Source organism: Aulonocara sp. 'chitande type north' Nkhata Bay, linkage group LG18 (assembly GCF_057382095.1).
Source record: "Aulonocara sp. 'chitande type north' Nkhata Bay isolate Kocher_YH1m ecotype deep benthic linkage group LG18, A_spYH_male_GT1.1, whole genome shotgun sequence".
NCBI lineage: Eukaryota > Metazoa > Chordata > Actinopteri > Cichliformes > Cichlidae > Aulonocara > Aulonocara sp. 'chitande type north' Nkhata Bay.
The window spans coordinates 32,985,746-33,013,385 of record NC_141361.1 but is presented as its reverse complement, the minus strand read 5'-3'; the positions used below and the strand labels follow the sequence as shown (position 1 = coordinate 33,013,385).

Sequence of the window (27,640 nt, the reverse complement as noted above, 5' to 3'; positions counted from 1 at the left end):
AAAGCTGATGACGTGGACTATTTTGCTGAAATATCCTTGGGCTCACTGTTTAGCTAAATGCAAAACTGGTGATTATTTATTTCTCTGTCAGAAAAGATGAGGGGAAACGTGTCAGGCCTCCACCTGTTACACCATTACAGGTGATGCCTCTGCTGAGCAGATCAGTATCGCACGTTTAACTGCCTTGATGCTGCACTCTGATTCAAAAATGCTGCTTTTTTGTTTTGCATGAAAAGCTGAAGCATGTTTTATTGTGTTGACTAATACCATACCATACCATACCATACCACCTTTATTTATAAAGCACTTTAACATAAAACCAGAGTTCACAAAGTGCTGTACATGCTAAAAGCATAAGTAAAGAAAATTAAAATGAGATAAGATAAAATAAATAACTAAAAAACTAAAATAAATTGAAACATGTCAAAACAAATTTCTAATCATTATGGAAAGTTCAACTCAGTGTTCATGTACACATTAATGATGATTCAGCTCATGAATCACAACACGCTGCTCTTCCCTGCATGGTGCAGCAGGCTGCTGATATATGTTCCATCAGTCTGTTGTTGAGAGCACCATGGTAAATGGTAAATGGTCTGCATTTGTATAGCGCTTTACTAGTCTCTAAGGACCCCAAAGCGCTTTACACTACATCCTGTCATCCACCCAGTCACACACTCATTCACACACTGGTGATGGCAGCTACATTGCAGCCACAGCCACCCTGGGGCGCACTGACAGAGGCGAGGCTGCCGGACACTGGCGCCACCGGGCCCTCTGACCACCACCAGTAGGCAAACATGGGGTTAGTCTCTTGCCCAAGGACATTTGGCATGCAGGCAGGAGGCAGCCTGGGATCGAACCACCGACCTTCTGATTAGTGGCTGACCTGCTCTGCCACCTGAGCTACAGCCACCCCATCATCTTTGCTGTGGCGTGCTGGGGTGCAGGCATCAAAGCAAAGGACACAGACTGAACAAACTTATCTGGAAGGTCGAGTCTGTTGTTGGCGTGAAGCTCTCCACCCTGGAGGAGGTGATCGGTGACAGACTGCTGACTGCTGGTAATCATGGACAGTGACTCCCATCCTCCATAACACACTGGACAATCTGAAGAGCAGTTTCAGCAACAGGTTCCTTCAGCCTGGCTGTCTGAGGGAGCGTTACAGGAAGTCGTTCCTTCTGCTGCTATCAGACTCTTTAATTCACCCACTTGGGTCAGATCCACACATTTGGAACAGAACTAAGAACACCTCAATGCCCACTGTCACTGTACACCACGACACATACTATTCTTTTTATATTTACACCTATATCTCTATACTTGTCTATTTATCCAGCATATCTGTTTCTACACTGATTTTCTGAGTGCTTGATGTTTGTTGTATATTTGCTGCTATGACCGCTGTGAGTCTGCTGAGCTGTGTTTAAAGCGTCGGTGCCGTCGGTAACACTGGCTTTAACAGTTTAACAGTAACTCGCACAACACTTCTCTAAGTTTACTGTCATGTGACAAACTGATCACGTGCCAAAAAGCTTTCAGGAAACAACACTCGATTGGCTGACAGTCAACGGAGGCCGCAGCGCTTTCTCTGATTGGCCAGCAGGCTTTTGGTAAAGCGACGCTTCCGGGTTCTCCGCAAATAGACAAATAAACTCGTTTTTAAACTTATGCAACGGTGGGAAAGTGTCTCCCGTGGACAGGGCTCAAAATGTCAGGCGGAAGCGGCTGCTGCTTGGCTCTGTTGCTCGTCTGGAGCCTGTGTGTGAGCGCACGCTGCAGGTTTCCTTCTCTGGACCACATCAGACCGAGAGCCAGCGACCGAGCGCAGGGCAGAGCGGTGACCGAGCTGCTGAGGCGGCTGCTGGGGAACAGATCGGCCGAGTTCATCGTGTCGATCAACGGGAGCCTCTCCAACGACAGCCTGGACGTGTGCGAGCTCAGGTCCACCAAAAACAACAAGGTCGTCGCCACAGGCAGCACCGGGGTGGCCGTGGCCTCCGGGATTTATAATTATTTGAAGTATTTTTGCAACTGCCACGTTTCCTGGTCCGGGAATCAGCTGGATCTGCCCAGACCTTTGCCAAAGCTCACCGGCGTCCTGCGCATCAGCACCCCGCACAGGTCAGTGACCCGCACCGTCCTCACAAAGGTTTCTGCAGGCTTACAAGAGACCTGCGAGGGACCCGTTCAATGCGCCAAGTCCTTACAAAGGTTGGTGTCAAAGCCCTCTGTGACTGTCTCACCTGGTTAGACCGTGTGTCCAAACTGTGAGCAGCTCACGTTTCATTTTCATGTCAGAGACAACAAACTGACACTTCCTGACCTCACACACAGCAAACAACAGGAGGAAAGAAAGTGTGTGTGCTTTCCCCACACAGACATCGGATCAGCTGTAATGCGTTTAGACCCCCAGAACTTGAAGTGTGGGCAACATCTGCTACATGAATTGAATCTTTATTTTGAACGTGGTACAAAAAAAAATACAACCACATAGAAAAAAAGAGACAAACAAACAAAACAAAAGGAAAACAAAGAAACCGCAACAAAAAAAAAACATGCATTTTAAAAGAATTCTTATTTTAAAGGTGAAATGTTTGTCTCACTCCTCGAAGTGTGTGTTTTGTGAGTATAAGATAAGAGATAAGATAAGATAGAACTTTATTAATCCCTCGGGTGGGTTCCACTGGGAAATTCGACTTCCAAAAAGCACAGCAACGACCGAAGTTACAGTTACAGAATTGTTATATATATATACACACACACACACACACACACACACACACACACACACACACACACACACACACACACATATATATAAATACAGAGACAATATAAATAAAATATACAAAGGGGATAAATAGAATAAATAGGAATAAAAATACAAGTGAATTGCACATTTCAAGTATTGAGTCTATTGCACTGTTGACTATTTACAAAAGTATTGCACAAGGTATTGTACAGTGAGGTGAAGAGGCACTACAGCTTAGTTGTTCCCCCCTCCTTTGTCCTCCTGTTTCTCCTCCCTCTCCCCTCCAGGGAGGAGTTAAACAGTCTGATGGCGTGTGGGACAAAGGAGTTTTTAAGTCTGTTGGTTCTTGTCTTGGGGAGAAGCAACCTGTCACTGAACAGACTCTTCTGATTGTTAATGGCCGTGTGCAGAGGATGCCCAGCATTGTCCATAATGTCCATCAGTTTCTTTAGTGTCCTTTTCTCTGCCACTGTCACCAGAGTGTCCAGCTTCATGCCGACCACAGAGCTAGCCTTCCTGATCAGTTTCTCCAGCCTGGATGAGTCCTTCTTTGCTGTGCTGCTCCCCCAGCACACCACAGCATAGAAAAGTACTCCAGCAACCACCGACTGGTAAAACATCCTCAGGAGCTTCCTGCAGATGTTAAAAGACCTCAGCCTCCTGAGGAAGTACAGTCAGCTTTGGGCTTTTTTATACAGGTGCTCTGTGTTGCATGACCAGTCCAGTTTATTGTCCACCCACAGCCCGAGGTACTTGTACTTGTTGACCACCTCCACCTCCTCCCCCTCTATCTGAACCGGCAGTGGACCTTCTCTGGACCTCCCGAAGTCCACAACCAGTTCCTTAGTCTTTGAGGTGTTGAGTTGCAGGTGGTTTGTGTGACTCCATGCGACAAAGTTCCTCACCAGACTTCTGTACTCCTCTTCCTGATCATCCCAGATACACCCCATGATGGCTGTGTCATCTGCAAACTTCTGAATGTGGCATAATTCAGAGTTGTAGCAGAAGTCAGAGGTGTACAGGGTGAAGAGAAGAGGGGACAGCACAGTTCCCTGTGGTGCTCCTGTGCTGCTGACCACTGTGTCAGACGTGATGTCCTTCAGCCTGACGTACTGTGGTCTGTCGGTGAGGTAGTCGGAGATCCAAGCCACCAGGCAGGGGTCCACCTCCATCCTGTTCAGTTTTTCCTGAAGCATACAGGGCCGGATGGTATTAAAGGCACTGGAAAAGTCAAGAAACAGGATCCTGACCGTGCCTTTTCCCCCATCCAGGTGTGAGTGGGCTCTGTGTAGGAGGTACAGGATGGCATCCTCCACTCCGACACCCGCCTTGTATGCAAACTGTAGTGGGTCCTGGGCATGTTGTACCTGTGGTCGGAGGAAGTTGAGGAAGAGCCGCTCTAGAGTCTTCATAAGATGTGACGTCAGTGCCACCGGTCGGAAGTCATTCAGCTCATTGGGCCGGTTCTTTTTGGGGACCGGGACGATGCAGGATGTCTTCCATAGGGCGGGCACTCTCCCCAGTCGCAGACTGAGGTTGAAGACTCGTTGTAGCGGCTCCCCAAGTTCAGCAGCACACGCCTTAAGCATCCTAGGACACACCTTGTCTGGGCCTGCTGCCTTTCTGGGGCGAAGCTTCCTCAGTTGCCTCCTGACCTGATCCACTGTGACACTGGGAGATGTTTGGGAGGAGGGGAGGGGGGGAGATGTCTTGCTGCTGAGAGAGGGATTGGAGGAGGGGGGTGTCATGGTGTCAGGAAGGGGGGGGAAGGAGAGTGGGGATTGGACTCTGTAGTGAAGGTGAGGGTGGGGGGGTTGTGGGCTGGTCAAACCTGTTGAAGAAGTTGTTGAGTTCGTTTGCCTTCTCCACAGTCCCCCCCACTGTGCTTTTCTTGGTGTTGTGGCCTGTGATGGTTTTCACACCATTCCAGACCTCCCTCATATTGTTCCTCTCCAACTTCTGCTCCACCTTCCTCCTGTAGGTGTCCTTTGCTTCCCTCAGGCAGCGTTTCACCTCCCGCTGTGCTGCTTTCATCTCCTCCTTCACTTTGCTCCTGAAAGCCTTATAGTGAGAGTATAGTGAGAGTATAAGAAGCTATAAAACATTATTTCATTCACAGGTCATTGGCTACGTGACTTAAATATTTTTAGTTTTCCCAAAATAATGGCCAGGGCCCGTATCCCTAAAGATTCTGAGAATCCTCTCAGAGAGCTCCTAACTTAACCTAAAAATTCCTTGCCAGGAGTTTTAGCTTAGAAGTGATTCCAGAACATTTTCAGTGAACTCTGAGCAAGGAATGGATGGAAAATCCTATCTTAGTGAGGAGGTGTGGTTGACCCCGTTGCTAGGTATGAGTCATCATTTCAAAAGCCGTGATTGGTTGATCCTACAAGTTTGATGGAAATGAGCTTTTGGTGATAATGAGCAAAGGATGTACCCTCAAATCAATAAACATATTATATACTCTAATCTTATGCTGACTGTAATTGTAAATAATATTTCACATTCAAGAAAATATCTGGAAAATGAATAGTAAGCTGTAGGGGTTATAGCCATTAGAATCTAAAATATGTGAAAACTTAAACTCATTACACCCTGTTCAAATAATGATTCGTGTCTTATTTGCTCATATTAATATCCTAGCTGGCATATTTTGTACTTTCACTCCCATATGGACCCCGTTGAAAACAAGATGGCCTATCTCAAGAGGCTGTCCTTAATGAAGTAGAAATCACAACGTTACAAGTCCAGTGTGGTCTTAACGAGGGTAACATGGCTCAGCTTTTAGCAATGTCTGTGATTGCAGACCCAAGTCATCACTGCTGCATTGTTGCATTTTCCCGGTTGCCAAATACCTCGGGGTTGTGATTACTTTCGTCTCCGGTGTAATAGCGTTGTGGCGTCGAGTTGGTGAAGTAATTGCATCTCTAAGGAGATCCACCACAAACATGATTCCTGCACGATCCAATCTGTAGCATCTCAATAATTCCCTGTCATCCAGTGTTTGCAGGACATCTCTCCTGCCTCTTCTGTTGGCCATTTTGTGCAGCTGCTTAGGGGAACTTCTAAGCCACTAAAAGTCCTCTTCCCTGCTCTTAGCAGATCTCGCCTTAGGAGCCCTTTTAAGCGCTAGGAATCTTGAGGAATAGCTTTTATATTAACTGGGATTGTCGTGTCACTTTTAGGGGAAATTCTAAGAAAACGTCATGACTCTGAGAATTTTCTTAGAATTTGGCCGCTAGGAGCCACTTTTTGCACAAAGATTCTTTAGGGATACGGGCCCTGGTCCCTACAGAGGTGGACAGAGGTTTTAGCCCGCTGCACTCATAGTGTCACAGCTCCATTAACATGTAACAGGAAGGTAAACAAATCTCAGTCTGTCAGTTCTTTATTTGTTGTTGACACAGCCATTGTCCACTTTTTACTTTACTGGAGTTTTTACATTTTTAATTCACTATATATTTTAGACTTGGATTAAAAAAACAAACAAAAATCCTCAAACATGTCATGTCACATTTTCCCGTTCAGGTTTAAGCTCCATGTAGTCACAGACAGCTGGTTGGGAGGTTCACCACTGGTGATGTTACAGAGCATCCCAGTCCTGCTGTCAGATGAAATTACAGTTCACATGTACATAACTAAGAAAAATGTTTTCCCACCAAATCCACTTCACACCCGTTACATTGGATGTTCACCAGCTCCTCTCAGTCGTTCATGGGAACTGCTCTCCACAGAGTGGACCTGTTGCAGTCACAGCCCCCGATGGCATCACGACAGTCGATGGTTCTTATAGTTCTCCGTCACCTAAGAACAATTGCACATCGAGTGCTTTTGTGACAGGTTCAAACTACACACAGGACGATGCCGGGGTACCGTCTCAGCCTGAACAAACCCGGGTGCATGAGAAATGGAGCGTTGTCACACATTTGTCATTGTTTTCTCTGAGCACTTGTACTGCCGCCGGGCCCTTTAAAGGACTCTCCTTTCAGTTGTCTGTTGTGCATTAGACCCGGATCAGCTCACTGCAGCTATGTCATGTGCAGAGTGGCTGGGCTGAACCATCGGCAGCATGTGTGGTTCAGTTTGTTTTGCTCATGTCTGTAACATAGTTGTGGGGAGCAGTGTGTAATCCTTCAGCATCATACAGGGAGTGTCTACACCCAGGCCTCCACTCTCACTTCACTGGAACAGTTGAAGTGTTGTAGCTTTATTTATGTGTTTTTCTTTTTGACTGTTCCTGTTTAAACTTCAGTGCTATATTTAAGCACCGTGTTGTGATTTTGGTGCCCTGTAAATAAAATTGAATTATATGAAAAGTTTATATGTTGGTGTTGTAACTCTGTACTTCATGAGTGGCTTTGAATCCAACCGCTCACAAACAGGACAGCTGAAGGAATGACAGTGAACGATGCTGATTAGGTCTGGACTGTATGGACTCAAGGAACAACTTTGTACTCAAAGGTGTTAACTGTTGTTCAAGACAGTGACAGACTGGTGACCTGTCCAGGGTGCGACCCTGCCTCTCACTCTAATACAGTGGGGCAAAAAAGTATTTAGTCAGCCACCGATTGTGCAAGTTCCCCCACTTAAAATGATGACAGAGGTCAGTAATTTGCACCAGAGGTACACTTCAACTGTGAGAGACAGAATGTGAAAAAAAAATCCATGAATCCACATGGTAGGATTTGTAAAGAATTTATTCGTAAATCAGGGTGGAAAATAAGTATTTGGTCACCTCAAACAAGGAAAATCTCTGGCTCTCACAGACCTGTAACGTCTTCTGTAAGAAGCTTTTCTGTCCCCCACTCGTTACCTGTATGAATGGCACCTGTTTGAACTCATCATCTGTATAAAAGACACCTGTCCACAGTCTCAAACAGTCAGACTCCAAACTCCGCCATGGCCAAGACCAAAGAGCTTTCGAAGGACACCAGGAAAAGTATTGTAGACCTGCACCAGACTGGGAAGAGTGAATCTACAATAGGCAAGCAGCTTGGTGTGAAAAAATCAACTGTGGGAGCAATCATCAGAAAATGGAAGACATACAAGACCACTGATAATCTCCCTCGATCTGGGGCTCCACGCAAGATCTCATCCCGTGGGGTCAAAATGATCATGAGAACGGTGAGCAAAGATCCCAGAACCACACGGGGGGACCTGGTGAATGACCTGCAGAGAGCTGGGACCAAAGTAACAAAGGTCACCATCAGTAACACACTACAACGGCAGGGAATCAAATCCCGCAGTGCCAGACGTGTTCCGCTGCTGAAGCCAGTGCATGTCCAGGCCCGTCTGAAGTTTGCCAGAGAGCACATGGATGATACAGCAGAGGATTGGGAGAATGTCATGTGGTCAGATGAAACCAAAGTAGAACTTTTTGGTATAAACTCAACTCGTCGTGTTTGGAGGAAGAAGAATACTGAGTTGCATCCCAAGAATACCATACCTACTGTGAAGCATGGGGGTAGAAACATCATGCTATGGGGCTGTTTTTCTGCCAAGGGGACAGGACGACTGATCCGTGTTAAGGACAGAATGAATGGGGCCATGTATCGTGAGATTTTGAGCCAAAACCTCCTTCCATCAGTGAGAACTTTGAAGATGAAACGAGGCTGGGTCTTCCAACATGACAATGATCCAAAACACACCGCCCGGGCAACAAAGGAGTGGCTCCGTAAGAAGCATTTGAAAGTCCTGGAGTGGCCTAGCCAGTCTCCAGACCTCAACCCCATAGAAAATCTGTGGCGGGAGTTGAAAGTCCGTGTTGCTCGGCGACAGCCCCAAAACATCACTGCTCTCGAGAAGATCTGCATGGAGGAATGGGCCAAAATACCAGCTACTGTGTGTGCAAACCTGGTAAAGACCTATAGTAAACGTTTGACCTCTGTTATTGCCAACAAAGGTTATGTTACAAAGTATTGAGTTGTATTTTTGTTATTGACCAAATACTTATTTTCCACCCTGATTTACGAATAAATTCTTTACAAATCCTACCATGTGGATTTGTAACCCAGATCATTGGTTGAGTTGGGATTTCTGATTATTTGTGGTCACTGAACGCACCACTGTGCCGTGCGCATAGCCACTCTCTAGTCCAGCTACAGAGTTTTTCCTTCCGTTCATCCGATGAGGCGCATGCTGCTCTCGTGCCCTCTACGAGCTGGAAATTCGGGTACAGTAGACATTTGAGTTGCTGTAAATAGTTTTAAAAACCTTTATATGTGAAGCTAATGATTTAATATGTTGTTAGGAAAAAGTCTTGTAGCGGTTACAAACGTGAAGCGGAGCTGAGTCCGACAGCATTCGCCATTACACGAACTCCTCTGGTGAGTTAGCGTGCAGCTCATGTTCGTATGAAATGTTTTGTGCCTTATTATATTGCAGCGAGGTATCAAATCTACTGCTGTCATGTTGTTAAGAAAGAGGCTAAATATTGTATAACGTGTGTTATTGGCTGACTGTTAGCAAGCTAGCCGTTAAGTGAGCCTAGCTAATGTCCAGAAATGGCGGCCGACACGAGGTCAGTTAGTGTTATTATGTTATGCCTAAGAGAACAGCATTGATAAGCATTGTTAACTACATTTATGTTCTGTTATGTTGTATTTTGACAAACCTGTATTATTATAATGGTAAGTCTGTTAAATAAGCCGTTAGTGACATGGACACTGAGTCAGTGGTACTGAGGCTTATGAACATTTCAGTTAATTCTTCTGCACACTTGTGTGTAGGCTGGTTTGTTTGCCCTTTTGGTGCCCTGGATCCTACTGGATGAACTGCCTTGTGGAAGTCCTCATCTGATGACTCTGCCGAACCGTCCTGGCAAATAGATGGTCGTTGCTGCTTGCTGGATGCTATTATTGGATGCTACAGCGTTCCAACAGAGCGGTAGGAACAATTCAAAGGGCCCCAACGATGCGCTTTATTTTTCCCTGAGCTCAGGTGATTTTTTTTTTTTGGCCAAAGGACCTTAAAGGATACATATTTGATTTTATTTATTTTATTTTTCTTATGACACTGAGTGGAAAGACACTACAAAAAAGGGGGTTTATTATTTAAAATTGTGTCAAATAAATGTGTTTATGCTAAGTAAGTGTGGTGTCCATTGTGTGCTGGAAGCCTTATTGTTCCTGTGGTGGAGCAGCTACTACCAATCTCCTTTACGAAACTAGCTTCTGACAGGATACAGGTATTTGGGATACATTTGATTTCTTGTAACCTATTTTTAGAGAAACTGTGATTCTGGGTTAAACATCGGGGTGAAATTGATGACACTGACACCTAGTGAACTGCCCAAGGTCAACAGTCCTGATTTCCACACATTAAAGGTTTGGCGTAAGTACAGATTGCGTTACAAGTGGCGAGCCAGCCAGGAGATTGGTGAAAAGTAGCACCTTGACTTTCCAGCTCACAACACCTACCTTTTCATTTTTCCTTGACCCTATCGTGTTGGACATGGATCTTTGCAGACGTTTTGATGTAGATGGCCAGTGCTCACTTTTTGTGACTGGCGTTGAAGGGATTTACACAGATGATGACATTGCTAGTGTTTTTTCAGTAAATGGTAAAGTTTCTCGGATAGTTCGAATTCCAGATTAATCAAACCAGCCAGAGGGTAGAGTCCTGATAGAATATTTGTCCGATCAAGCCATTTCCAAGATCAACCCCCAGATCTTAGGTGACTTGCCGAGCCCCAAGGATTCTGCTATCGGTTGGTCTGTCAAAACCATTCGAGATGTTGCTCAGGAAGAGGTAGGCAAGGAGTTAGCTCGTAGATATTTAGAAGAACTGAAGGCTGTTGGAGATGGTGGTAAAGCAGGTTTCTTGAGTGTTATTCAGAGTGAGGTCAAAGAAGTTCGACATAACTCTGAGATTCCTGACACACAGCCACACACAGCTCAGGATGGGGACACATCCCTCCATGACACTGTAGTTAGTGATCATGATGAACCTAATCACTACATACAGACCCACAATGCACCTGATAGTGCTGTGGTGAACCCTGTTAATATCGACCACAGTCTCCTTAACCCACCTCAGATTCAAAAAGTTGTTGTTGAGCACGTTATCAGAAATGACTCAACAGCCCCGTGGTCTACACAAACCAGACTGCGCACCTTTTCTGGCCGTGCTCCTAGGCCCAATGGTGAGGTAGACTATGAAACATGGCGCACACAAGTGGACCTTCTTGTCAGTGATTGATCTCTTAGTGATGTGCAAAAGGTTAGCAAACTTTCAAGTATTTTCCTAAGTCCAGCAGCCGATGTTGTTAAGTTGCTTGGTGTGAGCTCACCACCCAGGGCTTATGTTAGGCAGCTCGATTCCGCTTTCAGTGTTGTAGAGGACGGAGAAGAGTTATTTGCAACCTTTCTCAGCTCCAACCAGAATAGCGGAGAAAAGCCCTCAGCATATTTGAACAGACTCCATAGCCTCCTTACTCGAGCTATTTCTAGAGGGGGAGTCTCTGTCGAAACTTTGAGCGAACACCTACTCAGACAGTTTATTAGAGGCTGCTGGGACCAGAGTCTCATTATAGCTCTCCAACTAGAAAACAAAAAGAACAGTCCACCAACATTCCCAGATCTACTCATTATGTTGAGGACCGAGGAAGGTCGTAGATCTGCAAAGCTAGACAGGATGAAAAAACATCTGGGTGCTACAAAAGCAGCTGTACATGCCCACTCCATTTTTGATGTACCCTCCTATGATGATGAGCCCGTTCCGACACAGACTGCAAAGCAGAGCGAAGCATCTAAGCTTGAGAGGAGAATGGATGAGCTTTCAAAGCAGGTAGAGAAACTGAGTCAAAGGTCCAAGAATTCTCCTTTTGACAGTGAGCTTAGTGCAGCGTTAAAACAGAGGCAAGAAGAAACTGTTAAACTTGAAAGCAAAATAGATGAGTTGTCTAAACAACTCAGAGAGCTCACTCAGAACCAAAAATGTCCTAAAGAGAATAATAGTGGCAAAGACTTCCTTACGGCAAGAAATAGCAGCGCCAGGAGACCAGTTAAGGTTCCCTCTATGCCAAAAGCATGGTTCTGCTTTAGATGTGGTGAAGATAACCACATTGCCGCTCGATGCCCAAATGAACCCAACCAGGCACTAGTCCGCCAGAAGAATGCTGAGTTAAAGGAAAAGCAAGGAAGGTTCCAAGCCCAACAGGTTACTGAGCCTTTTGCTTTAAACTTGTAGCGGCTCCTGCTGTGGGACGTCCAGGAGCTGAGACCAGCATTAGTCCCGCCTCAAGTGACCAAAGAATTGATGTTCAGAGCAAAATAAAGACCCAGATTTCAGTTCCCAATCCCGCTTGCCACCCGGTCTGATAGGTCCTCGTTGTTCAGCTTCTGTTTTGGTTGAGGGTGTGCAATGCAACTCTATCATGGATAGTGGTTCACAAGTCACTACAATCTCCGAATCATTTCACAAGGATAAGCTGGCACATCTCCCCATTCAGCCCATTCAAGCATTGCTTGAGATTGAGGGTGCAGGTGGACAGCACGTTCCCTACCTTGGTTATGTTGAGACCCACATCACTTTTCCTCACAACATTACAGGCAAAGAGGAAGAGTTGGTTGTTTTGGCTCTTGTTGTGCCTGAGTGCCATTTTAACAGCAGAATACCAGTTTTGATTGGTACCAATGCACTGTTAAGACTCCATGATAAGTTATCTGAACGTGACGGTCCAGGTTTCCTTCACAGACTGTGTTCCAGAGATGTAGCACTGGTTCTCCAGCACTTGGCTAAACAAATGGATGATTGCCACATACACCCAGTGAGGTTGCACGGGAAAGTACCAGTCACCATCCCTGCCAACCACAAGTGCTGTTTAATGGGCGATGTTAGGCTGAGAAAGAACACTCCTAACGTAAGTTTCGTCCTTGAACCAAATGAACACGACAAGTTACCTGGTGGTTTATTTCTTGAAACTGCTTTGATAGACATCCCTTACAAAGCTAAGAGTAAGGTTCCAGTCGTCTTGCAGAACTTGAGTGGGCATAGTATTGTATTGCAACCAGGAAGTACAGTTGCCCAGGTATGTGTAACCCAGCACATTTCACCCCTGGTGCCTGTTTCAAATGCTTCTTCTCATGACAAGTTTGATGGAGAGAAGCTTAAGTTTAATCTTGATGAGTCACCCATCTCTGAAGAATGGAAAGAGCGCATCACCACCAAGCTCAAGTCTATTTCAGAAGTGTTTGCGGTTGATGATCTGTCTTATGGTCACACCACTGTGGTAAAACACCACATTCGGCTGAACGATGACACGCCGTTTAAGGAACGGTCGAGGCCCATCTACCCAAGTGACAGAGAAGCTGTCAAGCAACACCTCAAAGAACTGCTTAATGCAGGGGTTATTAGGGAGTCAGAGAGCCCCTACGCATCTCCAATAGTAGTTGTGCGTAAAAAGGATGGTTCAATCAGGTTGTGCGTTGATTACCGCAAGTTGAACGCACGGACCATTAGGGATGCTTATGCCCTCCCAAACATTGAGGAGACCTTCACGGCCCTTAGTGGTGCCAAGTGGTTCTCGGTCATGGACCTCAAATCAGGCTATTATCAGGTTGAGATGGCCGAGGAAGATAAAGCTAAAACTGCTTTTGTCTGTCCTCTTGGGTTTTACGAGTTTAATCGCCTGCCTCAGGGCGTTACAAATGCCCCAAGTACGTTTCAACGACTGATGGAGAAGTGTGTTGGGGGTTTGAACTTGAGTGAGGTACTTGTGTTTTTGGATGATCTGATTGTGTTTTCAGACACCCTGGAGGAACATGAGGTGAGACTCATGAGGGTGCTGAACCGGTTGAGGGACTTTGGGTTGAAGCTGTCCCCAGAAAAATGTCATTTCTTTAGGCCCTCGGTGAAGTACCTTGGCCATGTGGTTGATGCCCAAGGAGTTCACACAGATCCTGATAAGATCTCAGCTTTGAAAACATGGCCTCGTCCTACAAACAAGAGAGAGTTAAAATGTTTCCTAGGCTTTGCCGGTTATTACCGGAGATTCATTGATGGATACTCAAAGATCGCAAAGCCTTTAAATAGTCTCACGGCTGGTTACTACTCACCCAAAAAGAGGGGTAAAGTGTATCTTGGAGAACATTTCAGACAACCATAAAACATTAACTTACCTTTTGGAGAGGAGTGGACACCTGAATGTGAAAATGCGTTTAAGACTTTGATTGAGAGATTGACATCGGCACCTGTCCTTGCTTTTGCCAACCCACAGCTACCATATGTCCTGCACACTGATGCCAGTCGTGAAGGCTTGGGTGCAGCGCTCTACCAAGAGCAGGACGGGAAGCTGAGAGCTGTGGCTTATGCAAGCAGGGGACTTTCCAAAAGTGAGAGAAACTATCCCACTCACAAACTTGAATTTCTAGCTTTGAAGTGGGCAGTTTGTGAGAAGTTTAACAGCTACCTTTATGGCGCTAACTTCACCATTGTGACGGATAACAATCCTCTCACGTATGTACTGACATCTGCAAAGTTAGATGCTGCTGGTCATCGCTGGTTAGCTGCGCTGTCTACTTATCAGTTCACCGTTAAGTACAGGGCCGGTCATGCCAATCGCGATGCAGATGGGCTGTCCCGACGACCACAAGCTCCTCCTTTTGAAGATGAGGATTTCATCAAAGAAAGGGAGAGAGTTGATGACATGAAAAACCGTCTTCTAGAGGTGAGCAACGAGATGAGTCACGAGGTGGTATCTGCCTTATGTCAACGCCATCTTGTGGTGTCAAAGATCGAGCACTGTTCAAATCTAGAACAACCCTTGGCTGTAGAGTCTCTTGCTGTTGATCCCTCAACAGTTGCGGATGTATTTGGAGAAGACACATTACCATCTATGACAAGCTCTGACTGGTATAAAGCTCAGAGGGATGACCCGGTTGTTTCACGTGTCATTACCTTCGTTGAAAGAGCTCAAAAGCCCAGCTTCAGAGAAAAAAACCTTGAAGCTCCTGATGTTAGGCTCCTTCTCAAGGAGTGGAGAAGACTCGAAATGAGAGATGGAGTATTGTACAGGAAATGGACAAATAGAGACAACACTGTATGGCAGTTAGTCCTACCTGAACAGTTCAGAGGGAAAGCGTTGCGTGGAGTGCATGATGAAGTTGGTCATCTTGGTTTTGAACGAGCACTGCATCTTGCCCATTCCAGATTCTATTGGCCAATGATGACAAAGTCTGTAGAAGAGAAGTGCAGACAGTGTCCACGCTGTGTCAGGAGGAAAGCAGTGCCTCAGAAGGCAGCGCCTCTTGAAAATATTATAGCAACTTACCCGCTTGAACTCGTCTGTATGGACTATTTGTCAGTTGAGCCAGACAACAGAGACACCCGGAACATATTAGTTATCACTGACCATTTTACAAAGTTTGCTGTGGCAGTGCCAACTAAAGATCAGAAGTCCAGGACCATTGCAAAAGCTCTGTGGGAGAACTTCATAGTTCATTATGGGTTTCCCAGTCGTCTACTCAGTGATCAGGGTAGAGACTTTGAATCTCACACAATCAAAGAGCTATGTGCGTTGATAGGTGCAGACAAAATCCGCACTACACCTTATCATCCTCGTGGAAACCCGGTGGAAAGGTTTAACCGGACGCTTCTTGATATGTTGGGTACGTTGGAAGAGGAAGACAAATCTCACTGGAGGGACTTTGTTAAACCCTTAGTTCATGCGTATAACTGCACGAGGAACGACACAACTGGTTTCTCTCCTTATGAACTGATGTTTGGCAGACAACCCCGACTACCCATTGATTTAGTCTTAGGTATCCAACCTGAAAATACCAACCATAAGTCTCATTCAGAGTATGTGAACAACCTTCGTCAACGTCTGGAGGAGAGCTACACCCTAGCTGCAAAAAACTCCCAGAAGATCGGAGAAAGGAATAAATTTAGGTTTGACAAGAGGATTAGAGTGGCCGAGCTCTGTGCAGGTGACAGGGTTTTGGTTAGAAACATGAGTGTCAGAGGTAAACACAAAATCTCAGACAGGTGGGAACAGAAAGTACATGTTGTGGTTAAACGAATCAATGATGGCCCTGTCTATGTTGTGGAACCCGAGTTGGGAGACGGACCAAAACGCACCTTACACAGGGATCTCCTTCTACCGTGTGGGTTCTTACCTGTGGAAGAAATAGCAGGGAGCAGATCTCATGGGTCCTCTAAAGGGAAGAAACTGAGAAACAAAGCCGAAAGAGAAGTACAATCTTCTGATGACCCTGATGGTCAGGAAGATGAGGTATACAGTGATGAGGACGAAGTGTGTCCAGCTTTTGCGGTTCCAGAAATAATAACCAGAGGTCCTTTTATCCAGACTGAAAGGCAGGTTATCACACCTCAGCTGTCCACTGGGGATGTGCATTCTAGTTTGCCCCGTGCAGAGCCACAAGACGAGTCACACGCACGAGAAACACCCAGTCATGTTTCTGAACCTGAGCCTGTCATGGTCCTGGGCTATGTTGGCCCAGTGTTCTTAGTTTTCTTGTATGTTTGTATTTTGTTCCTTATTTAGGCCATGTTTTCTGAGTTGCCCTGTTGTGTTGTTCCCTAAGTGTTTTCCCTTCGTGGCTTTTACCCCCTGTGTGCCCCTCTGTGTATTTATGAGCCCTCGTCTCCCTTTGTGGTTGTTTCATGTTTCCCCAGCCCGTTATGTCTGTGTTTTCCCCGTGCTCTCTCTCCTCCTGTCTGAACCTCTGTGCACTTCCTGTTTACTTTGTGACTCTCACGCCCGTACATGTCATGTTCAGTTCACCCCGCCCTGTCTCGTTATGATTATCAGTGTCACCTGTGTTCCCCGTGTGTTCCCACTTTCCTCGTTTACCCTCTGTGTATTTCTGTCTGCGTCTCCCTCTGTTCGGCGTGACGTCGTCCCTCATGCTGTGTGTGGATCTCCCTGTGTCTCCCTGTGAGTTCTTAGTTTATGGTTTCCCAGTTTAGTCTAGTTTGTATGTTTGTTCTCCCAGCAAATAAAGCTGTGTTTTGAGTTCACCTCCCCGAGTCTGTGAGTCCTGCATTTTGGGTCCAACTCCTGTCTGCCGCACAGCGATTCCTGACAGAGCCTTTGTTACACTCAGAAAGCAATGAGGTGACCACATCTCCCATTCCATCTGATGAAGGTCCAGGTTGGGTTGTTATTGACATTCCTGAACAAACAGAACCTGTTGAAATGAATCAAGAAAGCAGCGACACTGCTGAGCGGAGTTTAGAGCCAGAGACAGTAGAGTTGCGGCGTTCTGGGAGAGAGAGACGCCAACCTCGTAAACTAACTTATGATTAGTTAGGTGAGCCTTTAATTTTGGCTCTCAGTTCCTTTTTGTCAGAGTTTCGCAATTGTATTCTCTCAGAGCACTTTCCTTCACACACCTGTTAAGTCAAGTGTGCATGCAGAGACTCATGCACTTTAGAGGGGGAGAGTGTAACCCAGATCATTGGTTGAGTATGGGATTTCTGATTATTTGTGGTCACTGAACGCACCACTGTGCCGTGCGCATAGCCACTCTCTAGTCCAGCTACAGAGTTTTTCCTTCCGTTCATCCGATGAGGCGCATGCTGCTCTCGTGCCCTCTACGAGCTGGAAATTCGGGTACAGTAGACATTTGAGTTGCTGTAAATAGTTTTAAAAACCTTTATATGTGAAGCTAATGATTTAATATGTTGTTAGGAAAAAGTCTTGTAGCGGTTACAAACGTGAAGCGGAGCTGAGTCCGACAGCATTCGCCATTACACGAACTCCTCTGGTGAGTTAGCGTGCAGCTCATGTTCGTATGAAATGTTTTGTGCCTTATTATATTGCAGCGAGGTATCAAATCTACTGCTGTCATGTTGTTAAGAAAGAGGCTAAATATTGTATAACGTGTGTTATTGGCTGACTGTTAGCAAGCTAGCCGTTAAGTGAGCCTAGCTAATGTCCTGAAATGGCGGCCGACACGAGGTCAGTTACAGTGTTATTATGTTATGCCTAAGAGAACAGCATTGATAAGCATTGTTAACTACATTTATGTTCTGTTATGTTGTATTTTGACAAACCTGTATTATTATAATGGTAAGTCTGTTAAATAAGCCGTTAGTGACATGGACACTGAGTCAGTGGTACTGAGGCTTATGAACATTTCAGTTAATTCTTCTGCACACTTGTGTGTAGGCTGGTTTGTTTGCCCTTTTGGTGCCCTGGATCCTACTGGATGAACTGCCTTGTGGAAGTCCTCATCTGATGACTCTGCCGAACCGTCCTGGCAAATAGATGGTCGTTGCTGCTTGCTGGATGCTATTATTGGATGCTACAGCGTTCCAACAGAGCGGTAGGAACAATTCAAAGGGCCCCAACGATGCGCTTTATTTTTCCCTGAGCTCAGGTGATTTTTTTTTTTTGGCCAAAGGACCTTAAAGGATACATATTTGATTTTATTTATTTATTTATTTTATTTTTCTTATGACACTGAGTGGAAAGACACTACAAAAAAAAGGGGGTTTATTATTTAAAATTGTGTCAAATAAATGTGTTTATGCTAAGTAAGTGTGGTGTCCATTGTGTGCTGGAAGCCTTATTGTTCCTGTGGTGGAGCAGCTACTACCAATCTCCTTTACGAAACTAGCTTCTGACAGGATACAGGTATTTGGGATACATTTGATTTCTTGTAACCTATTTTTAGAGAAACTGTGATTCTGGGTTAAACATCGGGGTGAAATTGATGACACTGACACCTAGTGAACTGCCCAAGGTCAACAGTCCTGATTTCCACACATTAAAGGTTTGGCGTAAGTACAGATTGCGTTACAGATTCATGGATTTTTTTTTCACATTCTGTCTCTCACAGTTGAAGTGTACCTCTGGTGCAAATTACTGACCTCTGTCATCATTTTAGGTGGGGGAACTTGCACAATCGGTGGCTGACTAAATACTTTTTTGCCCCACTGTAGGTGATAGGCTCTAGCCTATTAGGCTGTATTACCCAGTTTTAACCCTGAGGTTACCTGGATAGTGTCGAGGAGGGAAATTATTTTACTGCTATTGTTAAATAATTGTCATTGCATTAATAATATAATCTGCAGCATGGATATTGCATTCCAAGGTTTAAACAGTGTCTCTTTCAGAAAGACTGAGTTGCAGGCTGACAGGAAGTTGTATGCAGAAGTGAAAGCAGGAAGTTATTTTGAGCCGCAGGCTAAGACGAGGCTTTAACAATGTAACAGATAGCTTTAAGAAGGCCTTAAGCAGCTATGACTATTTTATACACAATGCATATCTGTGCTTATTAAAGAGTTGGAGCTCGGTCAATTAATTGGGGGTCGGAAGCTTTGTTCGGCGCGATGTTCGGACAATCTATTGTGCAAGTGACTTGGAGCCATAGAAGGAATTGCAATACATGCTTACAAAACACTTATATATCAGATCATTTTATATTAAGGTTTTAGTAGAGGTTCTTGATTAAAACATTTATTTAGTAGAAGACATACACATAGTCTCAGTGAGCTTCTGGTCTGGTAAAAGGTCAGAAGTGCAACAGGTGAATTGAGAAAGAGCATTTGAGGACGAGACACAGACAGTAGGTGAAGAGGTGACACAAAGAGCATGTGAGGTCAACACACACACACACACACACACTTTAAATTAGATTTATTTAGAGGAAGAGGTTAGTTATGTTTGGCTGTAACTGCAAAATTGTCTTGGTAAAAGAGGAACCGTTTCTTGGTGTCTCGGCAAGAAAGAGGAACAAGACAAGAACTGAAAGGTAGACAGGAAGGGCTAGCCATGAAAATAGAAGATGATTTTCTAGGTGAAAAGTCATGATGATGTTGATCTGATCTATGTATAAAATGTATCTGTGACGCATGAAGGGGCGTCTGTAAACAAACCCTGATGCTATAAAATATCTGTTCATGCTTTGATTAAGTCGAAGACTACTTCCTGTCTGCGTACAGAGTTGTCTTCCCACGCGTGTATTCATTAAAATCATCGTTTGACTTCACCCGGCCGGATCGGTGTGGTTATTCTTCGATCACCTCTTGTACCCTTCCTCAATATTGAATCTTAACATTACCTCCAAATCCCTCCTCCTAGGACAGCCAGGCAGTCACAGAAACACAACAGTTTGCAGCCACCTCTTTCTCCAGGTGTTTTTTTTCAACAAATCAGCATTGTCAACCACTACAACAATGCACTTGCAGTGTTAAGTTGATGCACACCTTCAGACTAGGGCTGGGTATCGTCACTGATTTCTAGAATCGATTCAATTCCGATTCACAAGGTCCCAAATCGATTCGATCCACGATTCGATTTAATTCGATTCGATTCGATTTAAATCTGGGAAATTTTGACAGTCAGAAGTATAATTCAGATCAGAACATTTACATATTTTTGTATCTATAAAAAGGAAGCTGACACTCGCAAGACTTTATCACAGGTGTGAGCATCACAGCAGATGCCTTTGTGTCAAAGTAGCTGAAGATAAAACACAGAAAAACATGAAGGTGATTTTCCTGGCCTGGGATTTTATAAAAATATTCTGCAGTACATCAAAAACGAAAGAAAACCATTAATTAATGAACATTACCTCTGACGTTACAGCGGTTTTATTAGACACACGGCTAAGCATTTTGCATTTTGAATAATATTAAAAAGTTTAAATTTGTTCAGTATTGAACAGCAGAAATGAGGTTTTCTTTTCGGAAGAATGTAAAAGGGAAAAAAACAGCGGCCGACAGCGCTGTAAACAACAGTAGACTTGTGCGTAACAAGCAAGCGAATAATGAAGAAAGCGAAACTGTTCGAGAGAGAGAGAGAGAGAGAGGGTGGGAGGGAGAGAGGGGGAGGGAGAGAGAGAGAGAGAGAGAGCTGTGCATCGCGGTGGAAGCAAAACAGTAAAAGAGTGAATTCATGACGATGTTTATGTGAAGCGTTTGGATCTTCTTTAGCTGCTGGTTCGGTCAATATTGTTTGGAGAGAGATCAAACTAACAGCTTTAGAATCAGCGCATAAAGGGCGTGAATACAAAGCGCGGACCCGGATCGGCGAGCTGTCGGCTTTCAGCCCCGACTGTGAGAAAGGCGACATCTAACTGATTCTGATCCGCGGGTCGCGCTGTGTGTTTAAGTCTATGTGCAGAATCCCTGTACCTGCTCTCATTTACTGTTTGGTGGTTCTTGAAATTTTGTGAGATGTCACCAGAGATTCTGGCATTTCGGACAAAATAAATTTATATTTAAAAATCGATTCAGGATTTTAATGAATCGATTTTACGTTATCCAAGCCAGAATCGATTTTAATCGATGAATCGATTATAAAAACCCACCCCTACTTCAGACTTTGGTGCCTCCCTTCATTCTGCTGGAGAACTTTGAATGTGAGGAGAGCTGCAGAGTGAAGGAGGGGCAGGGCTGTGTGATTTAGAGTATATTTTGAGGACACATAAATAGTATTACAGTTTTACTGATTAACTGATTAACACAAACTGTTTTTATCATCATGTCTTTAAAACATGATATAGAGCTCAGCGATCACATTTATCAAGCAGAATAGTTTGGCTTTACAGGTTATTGGGAAAAGAACCCGTTCTAATACAGCAATAACACTGCAAACTATCAATCACACCATCCATCACATCAAGCTTCCACTTATCGTTTTCAGGATCCTATCCCAGCTGTCGTAGGGCGAGACAGGTTGGCAGTCTGTCGCAGGGCCAACACACAGGGACAGACAGCCATTCACACCTATTTAGATTTTTCACCAACCTATCCCCACAAACTGCATGTCTTTGGACGGTGGGAGGAAGCCGGAGTACCCGGGAAGAACCCACGCAAACTCCACACGGAAAGACCCGGCCTGATGGTGGAATTGAACTCAGGACCTTCTTGCTGTGAGGCAACAGTGCTAACCACCGTGCTATAATCACACCATTATACTACATTTGTATTATATTTCTGTATTAAATAAAATGCATTTCTAAGCCACATATTTGTGTATTTGTATCTAGATTCCGGTACTATCAGAACGTCTGCACCTTTAGTTATTCCTCCGTGTGGTGGGACTGGCCGAGATGGGAGAGAGAGATTGATTGGATGGCACTGAATGGAATCAATCTGCCGCTGGCTTTCACTGGCCAAGAAGCCCTGTGGCAGGAGGTGAGGAAGTCTGAAAGTTCAGCTATGTTTTTTTTCTCTTCAGCTCTTGCAATGATATGAATCAGGACTAGATCAGCTTTTGTACTTCAGTTCTGTAGTGTGTTTAACAGCTGGTTGGCATAATTCTCTGAGCAGTACGGGGAAGAAGTTAAAGTTGGAGGAGAACAGGCTCAACCAGAAGCCAGTACATAAGACGTCTAGGAAACTTTGCTTAACACTGAAATAAGTTGGGACTAGATACAAAATGCTGACTGTGAGTGTTTAGAAGCTGCTCTTGTTGTTTTTAGGTTTACCGTGCTCTCGGGTTAAACCAGTCAGAGATAGAAGAGTTCTTCTCCGGTCCGGCGTTCCTTGCCTGGAACCGTATGGCAAACTTGTTCAAGTTTGGTGGACCTCTGCCGCAGTCCTGGCACGTGAACCAGCTCTACCTTCAAGTAATCAAACCTCAACACAGCAACATGTCAATGGACCAAAACCATTTGTGTTTAAACCAAGTTGAATGTACGCTGAGACGCTGCTGTGGACTCAATCATCTCACATCACTTTTTCCTCACTTTTTCCAGTTTAAGATTTTAGAGCGGATGAGATCCTTTGGCATGATCCCCGTGCTGCCGGCCTTCTCTGGAAACATCCCCAAGGGAGTCCTCAGGTCACTCTTCTTTATGTCTCAACATCATTTTCTGCTCTGTGCCACAGCAAACTTAGTCTTATAGGTACTTACAGCCAAACCAGTGCTACCATTAATAATTACAAGAACCAGTCTGATTGGCTGCGGGTATTTATTTTTCTTACAGATGTGTGATGATTATCTGCCGTTACAGCACTGGGACTAGAGTGTGGGGCAAGTTAACATGAAAAGTGTTGATAGGAGTGAGACGTTCTGCAACTACTAACTATCAACTTGACCAGTTAATTTAATGAGCAATGCAGTCTGCCTGTGTGTTCATGATGTTACTGTTACTTTGCCACATAAACAGCATTGTTGAGGCTCAAAATAATAGATTTTCTGGGGTTAATTGTGATTTGAAGTACAAATGCTGTAAAGTCAATAAATATAAAAAGTGGATAAAAATAGACTGTGAAGAAAATGGCCAGTACCTCCTGACATGTAGTGAAATATTATCAAGAAGACCAAGCATCACTAATTTTACTTGAATGTAGTTAAATCTAGTCCGTGTTTGCTGTTACTGTCCTTCTGACAAACTGATCTTTGTTTCTCTGTTACACCGTCACTGAGTCTTATTCTTACCTTGTGAAAGAAACAAGTACACATGCAACATACATCGCGTTTATCTAACATGCGCAGCCATCAGTTTTGTGCTTACCACCATACGCATGCTGGTAATGCCACATGTAAGGAAACACAGTGATCTCGACCTGAGGCTGAGAAAGCTCTGAGGATGTTGTGGGGCAGGATTCACATGGATGCGTTTCAGGCTTTGACACGCTCGCTTCTCATTCGCTTTGGTTGGAGTGACGTCACGAGCTGCCAAACTGAACTATGGATCCGTTGGTCCGCTTTGCTCATGCTGTTTAACTTTGGAAGTGCCAGCCAATCAGAGCACACGTGTTTTTATTCAAACACACAAATGCAACTGCTAGCCAATGAAATCATGTTATGCAAATATCCCGAGACAGTCATTTGGCACCAAAACCCAGCAGACATTGATCATTGCAGTAAAAGTTACTAACAGGTCGCCACCTGGGTGACTATGGCCCAGGTGGTAGAGCGGGTCATATACTAATCCACAGGTTGGTGGTTCGATCTCAGGCTCCTCCTGTGCCAAATAATTCTTGGGTGAGATGCTGAATCGTGACGTGTCTGTGTGAGTGTTAGATAGAGGTTAACTACAGATAAAAACACTGGGTGAAGGTATTTGTGACCAGAGGGGAGCAAAAAGTTCTTTGAGTGCTCAAGTTCAGTAGAAAGGCGCTACAAGTACCAGACCATTTACCTTCGTTAAAATGAAATGGTCTGTATAGCGCTTTGCTTAGTCCCTGTGGACCCCAAAGCGCTTTACACATCCACCCATTCACACACTGGTGATGGCAGCTACATGTAGCCACAGCCACCCTGGGGCGCACTGACAGAGGCGAGGCTGCCGGACACTGGCGCCACCGGGCCCTCTGACCACCACCAGTAGACAACGGCTGTATTGTCCAAGGATACAACGACCGAGACTGTCGGAGCCAGCGCTCGAACCGGCAACCTTCTGATTACAAGATGAACTCCCAACTCTTGAGCCACGATCACACCTTGCCAAATGTGTTTGTCACTAGTAAAGTTAGGAATATTAGGCGTAGCATTTAATGAACTCTCATGTTCATCTCAGCTAGCCTGTTTTAAACACACTATACCACCGTCTCTTATAAAGAAGGTTTCTCGTCTGTTTTTGAGCATTTCATGTTGGAATTAAATAATTACATTTCATCAAAAGAGGCAACAATTCTGAAACTCTGGATATTTTCCACTGATAAAAAGAACCAGACCTACCACACAGTACGGTAGGCTCCATAACAGATCATGAATGTGTGCCTGGGTTAGTCCACTTACACAGCACGATGGATCCAAAATGGAGTCGCAGTAGATCTGATTTCCCAAATCATGCCATCTGGATCCATGTTGGATCTGTAGTTTGTCCCAGCACAATCTGTATTATTCAAAAATGATACAGAAATATGTCAAATCTAGCTGCCCGAGATGTAGATATAAGAAAGCTCAGGCATTCTTATAACATGCTTGCCTTTACTGATGAAGCTGCCTTTTTTCCATTTATTTTCATCTGCACTGTGTTTGTCTTGTTTATCTCTGTTTTAGAATTTAAAAAAAGAAACGCTTTAATCACTTTTTCCTGGTAGTCAGAGTTGTTTGAATTGGTTTGTTAGTTTGTCCTGTAGCAGCAAACTGCATCTCTGTGTCCGTCAAACGTATTTCATGTAACCACTCTGTGACTAGAGAGTTAGTATTGCTGCTGCTTGCTTGTGTTTCAGGCTGTATCCAGAGGCCAGAGTAACCAGACTGGGGCCATGGTCTCATTTCAACTGCAGCTACTCATGTTCGCTTGTCTTAGATCCACAAGACCCCCTTTTCCATCACATTGGTTCCCTGTATCTGTCCCAAGTGCTGAAGCAATTTGGGACGGATCACATTTACAGCACAGACACCTTCAATGAAATGACTCCACCCTCCTCTGACCCCGCCTACCTGTCTGCAGTCAGTCGCTCAGTTTTTGCCTCAATGACAGCAGGTGAGTGTTTGAATCAGCTGCCTGAACCGTGACAATTTCTGGGTCAAAGTACAATAATTGCCCTAGTTTGTTGCCCCACGGATGACCTGTTGTACAATTTTCTTGCACAGACAGTTTGCTAAAGCTCCCTGCTGATTTTGAGCCATGTTCAAGAGCTGGTCTATTGTCTGGCCCTTATCCAAATGTTTTTCTCTCCAGTTGATCCCCAGGCAGTCTGGCTGATGCAAGGTTGGCTGTTCTTCAGCGATGCAGCGTTCTGGAAACCAGCCCAGATTCAGGCCCTACTACACGGAGTGCCCCTTGGACGGATGATTGTGCTGGACCTGTTTGCAGAGACTGAGCCAATCTTCTCTTACACAGAGTCTTTCTATGGGCAGCCCTTCATTTGGTGTATGTTGCAGAACTTTGGGGGCAACAGTGGGCTGTTTGGTACAGTTGAGAGCATCAATTCAGGCCCTTTTAAAGCCTTGCATTTCCCAAACTCCACCTTAGTAGGCATAGGCATGACACCAGAAGGCATTGAGCAGAATCCTGTGACGTATGAACTGATGAGTGAGCTGGCTTGGCGCAAGGAGCCAGTCAACTTGGCCAAGTGGGTGTCGCTCTATGCCATACGTCGCTATGGCAATACACAAGAGAGCCTGACTGCTGCATGGAGGCTCTTATTTGCCAGCATTTACAACTGCAGTGACCCACACTACCGAAACCACAACCACAGCCCACTGGTCCGCAGACCATCCTTTCACATGAACACTGGGCTTTGGTATGACCCCGCTGACTTGTACAAAGCTTGGAAACTCATCATGGATGCAGCTCCTTCTCTTATGTCCAAAGAGACATTCAGGTACGATCTTGTGGATGTGACACGGGAGGTGCTACAAGTACTGACTACGTCCTTTTATCGAGATATTGCAGATGCTTTCAAGAAGCAAAACCTGTCAGAGTTGCTGACTGCAGGTGGTGTGCTAGTCTATGACCTCTTGCCGGAGCTCAATCGATTGCTGAGTAGCAACCGAAACTTCCTGTTGGGGACGTGGCTGGAGCGAGCTCGGTCCCTCGCCGTGGATGACAAGGAGGCGCAGCTCTATGACATGAATGCCAGAAACCAGATCACTCTCTGGGGTCCCAGTGGTGAGATCCTGGACTATGCCAGCAAAGAGTGGGGGGGGCTCATTGAGGACTACTATGCCCAGCGATGGGGCCTGTTTGTCCAAACGTTGGTGGAATGCCTGAACAGCGGACAACCCTTCAAGCAGGCTGCCTTCAACCAGGCGGTATTCCAAATAGAAAAAGGATTCATTTACAACGGCAGAAAGTACCCGACCAAACCTCAGGGAGACACGTACGAGATCGCTTATAGGATCTTCCTCAAGTACTTTCCACAGGCCCTAAACAGACTATAGTGAGCAGAGAGAACATTTTTGAAAAACTTGCAAGTAACAGCTTGAAGAATGTGTTTGTCCACTTTCAGTCGTCCTCGGCTGTCCCTGAACAAACTGCTTGGGTTTACAGGAACAATCTGTTTTTTGCACACTTACTGAAATCAGCAACGGGTGGTTTTGTCTGTTCTTGGAAGATTATTTTCACGTTATGCTCAGACTGATCACATTCCCAATAATGCTCCGTATCAGAGGAGGAAGTATCAGATCTCTTCTCGACTGTTTGAGGTGTTCTACAAACTCTGTGGTACTGTTTTAGACTGAACACATCGTAAGGAAAATGTTTCACATATTCACCATTTCAGATTAATACGAGAAGACTGACAGGAATCTCCAATCTGCGCTTCAATTGTAGAAAGTCTGGATCTGTCCAATCCAGTCTGCATGCATAACCTGCTGTGTGCCTGAAATGCGCACTTCAGTGTCCCGCTACTGTTAGTGGGAAAATCTAGCAAGGAAGTAGAAGCACATTTAACACACAATAATGTGTAGTTATAGTTTCAACTGTAACGCAGACACGAGTCTGATCTCCATCTTTAGTCGCACAGAAAGCAAATCTGAATATTGGACATGTTAAACTTTAAGTGAATAATATGCTGTTTTTAGAAACTGACTCTGTTATGCATTAGTCTGAAGTTAATTTGGATATTGTGATTTTTTTTTTTCTTGCTTTTTCTAAACGACATGAGCGACAGGAATATGTTTTATAGAACTGACATTAAGTAGAGACAGAAGAAGAAGGCCAGCGTCCTACTTATAGAACTGTTTGGGTGCTTCAGACGCTGTTTAACAACCACCTCCTGTATTTAGAGCTCCTGCTAACATGTTCAGTTAAACGTAGTAATAATCCACAAAGGTCTTCCAAACAGATGAATTTGTATTTAGCAATGAACGATAAAGCTGACAAGCTCATGTATTCTTGTCTGAATGATTATTCTGATTAAAAAAAATATATTTTTATATCAAAATAAACACCTGTCAGACTTCGACATGTCAAAGGAATCGGTTACTTTTTCAGAAAAACAGTTGTGTTCATCACATTGAAGATGTTGATCAGAACTGACCCCTCGAAGCGTAGATCACAG

The 27,640-nt window shown here is 44.7% G+C and overlaps 1 protein-coding gene across 1 annotated transcript; it reads left to right on the top strand.

The window, feature by feature from the left end:
* Positions 1-1,617: 1,617 nt before the first annotated feature.
* naglu (N-acetylglucosaminidase, alpha) lies at positions 1,618-27,640 on the top strand. Its single transcript, XM_086272093.1, has 6 exons — positions 1,618-2,124; positions 21,721-21,868; positions 22,156-22,302; positions 22,432-22,517; positions 24,860-25,116; positions 25,315-27,640. Exons 1-6 carry the CDS (start codon positions 1,712-1,714, stop codon positions 26,517-26,519), a joined length of 2,256 nt encoding a protein of 751 aa, XP_086128219.1. The 5' UTR covers positions 1,618-1,711; the 3' UTR covers positions 26,520-27,640.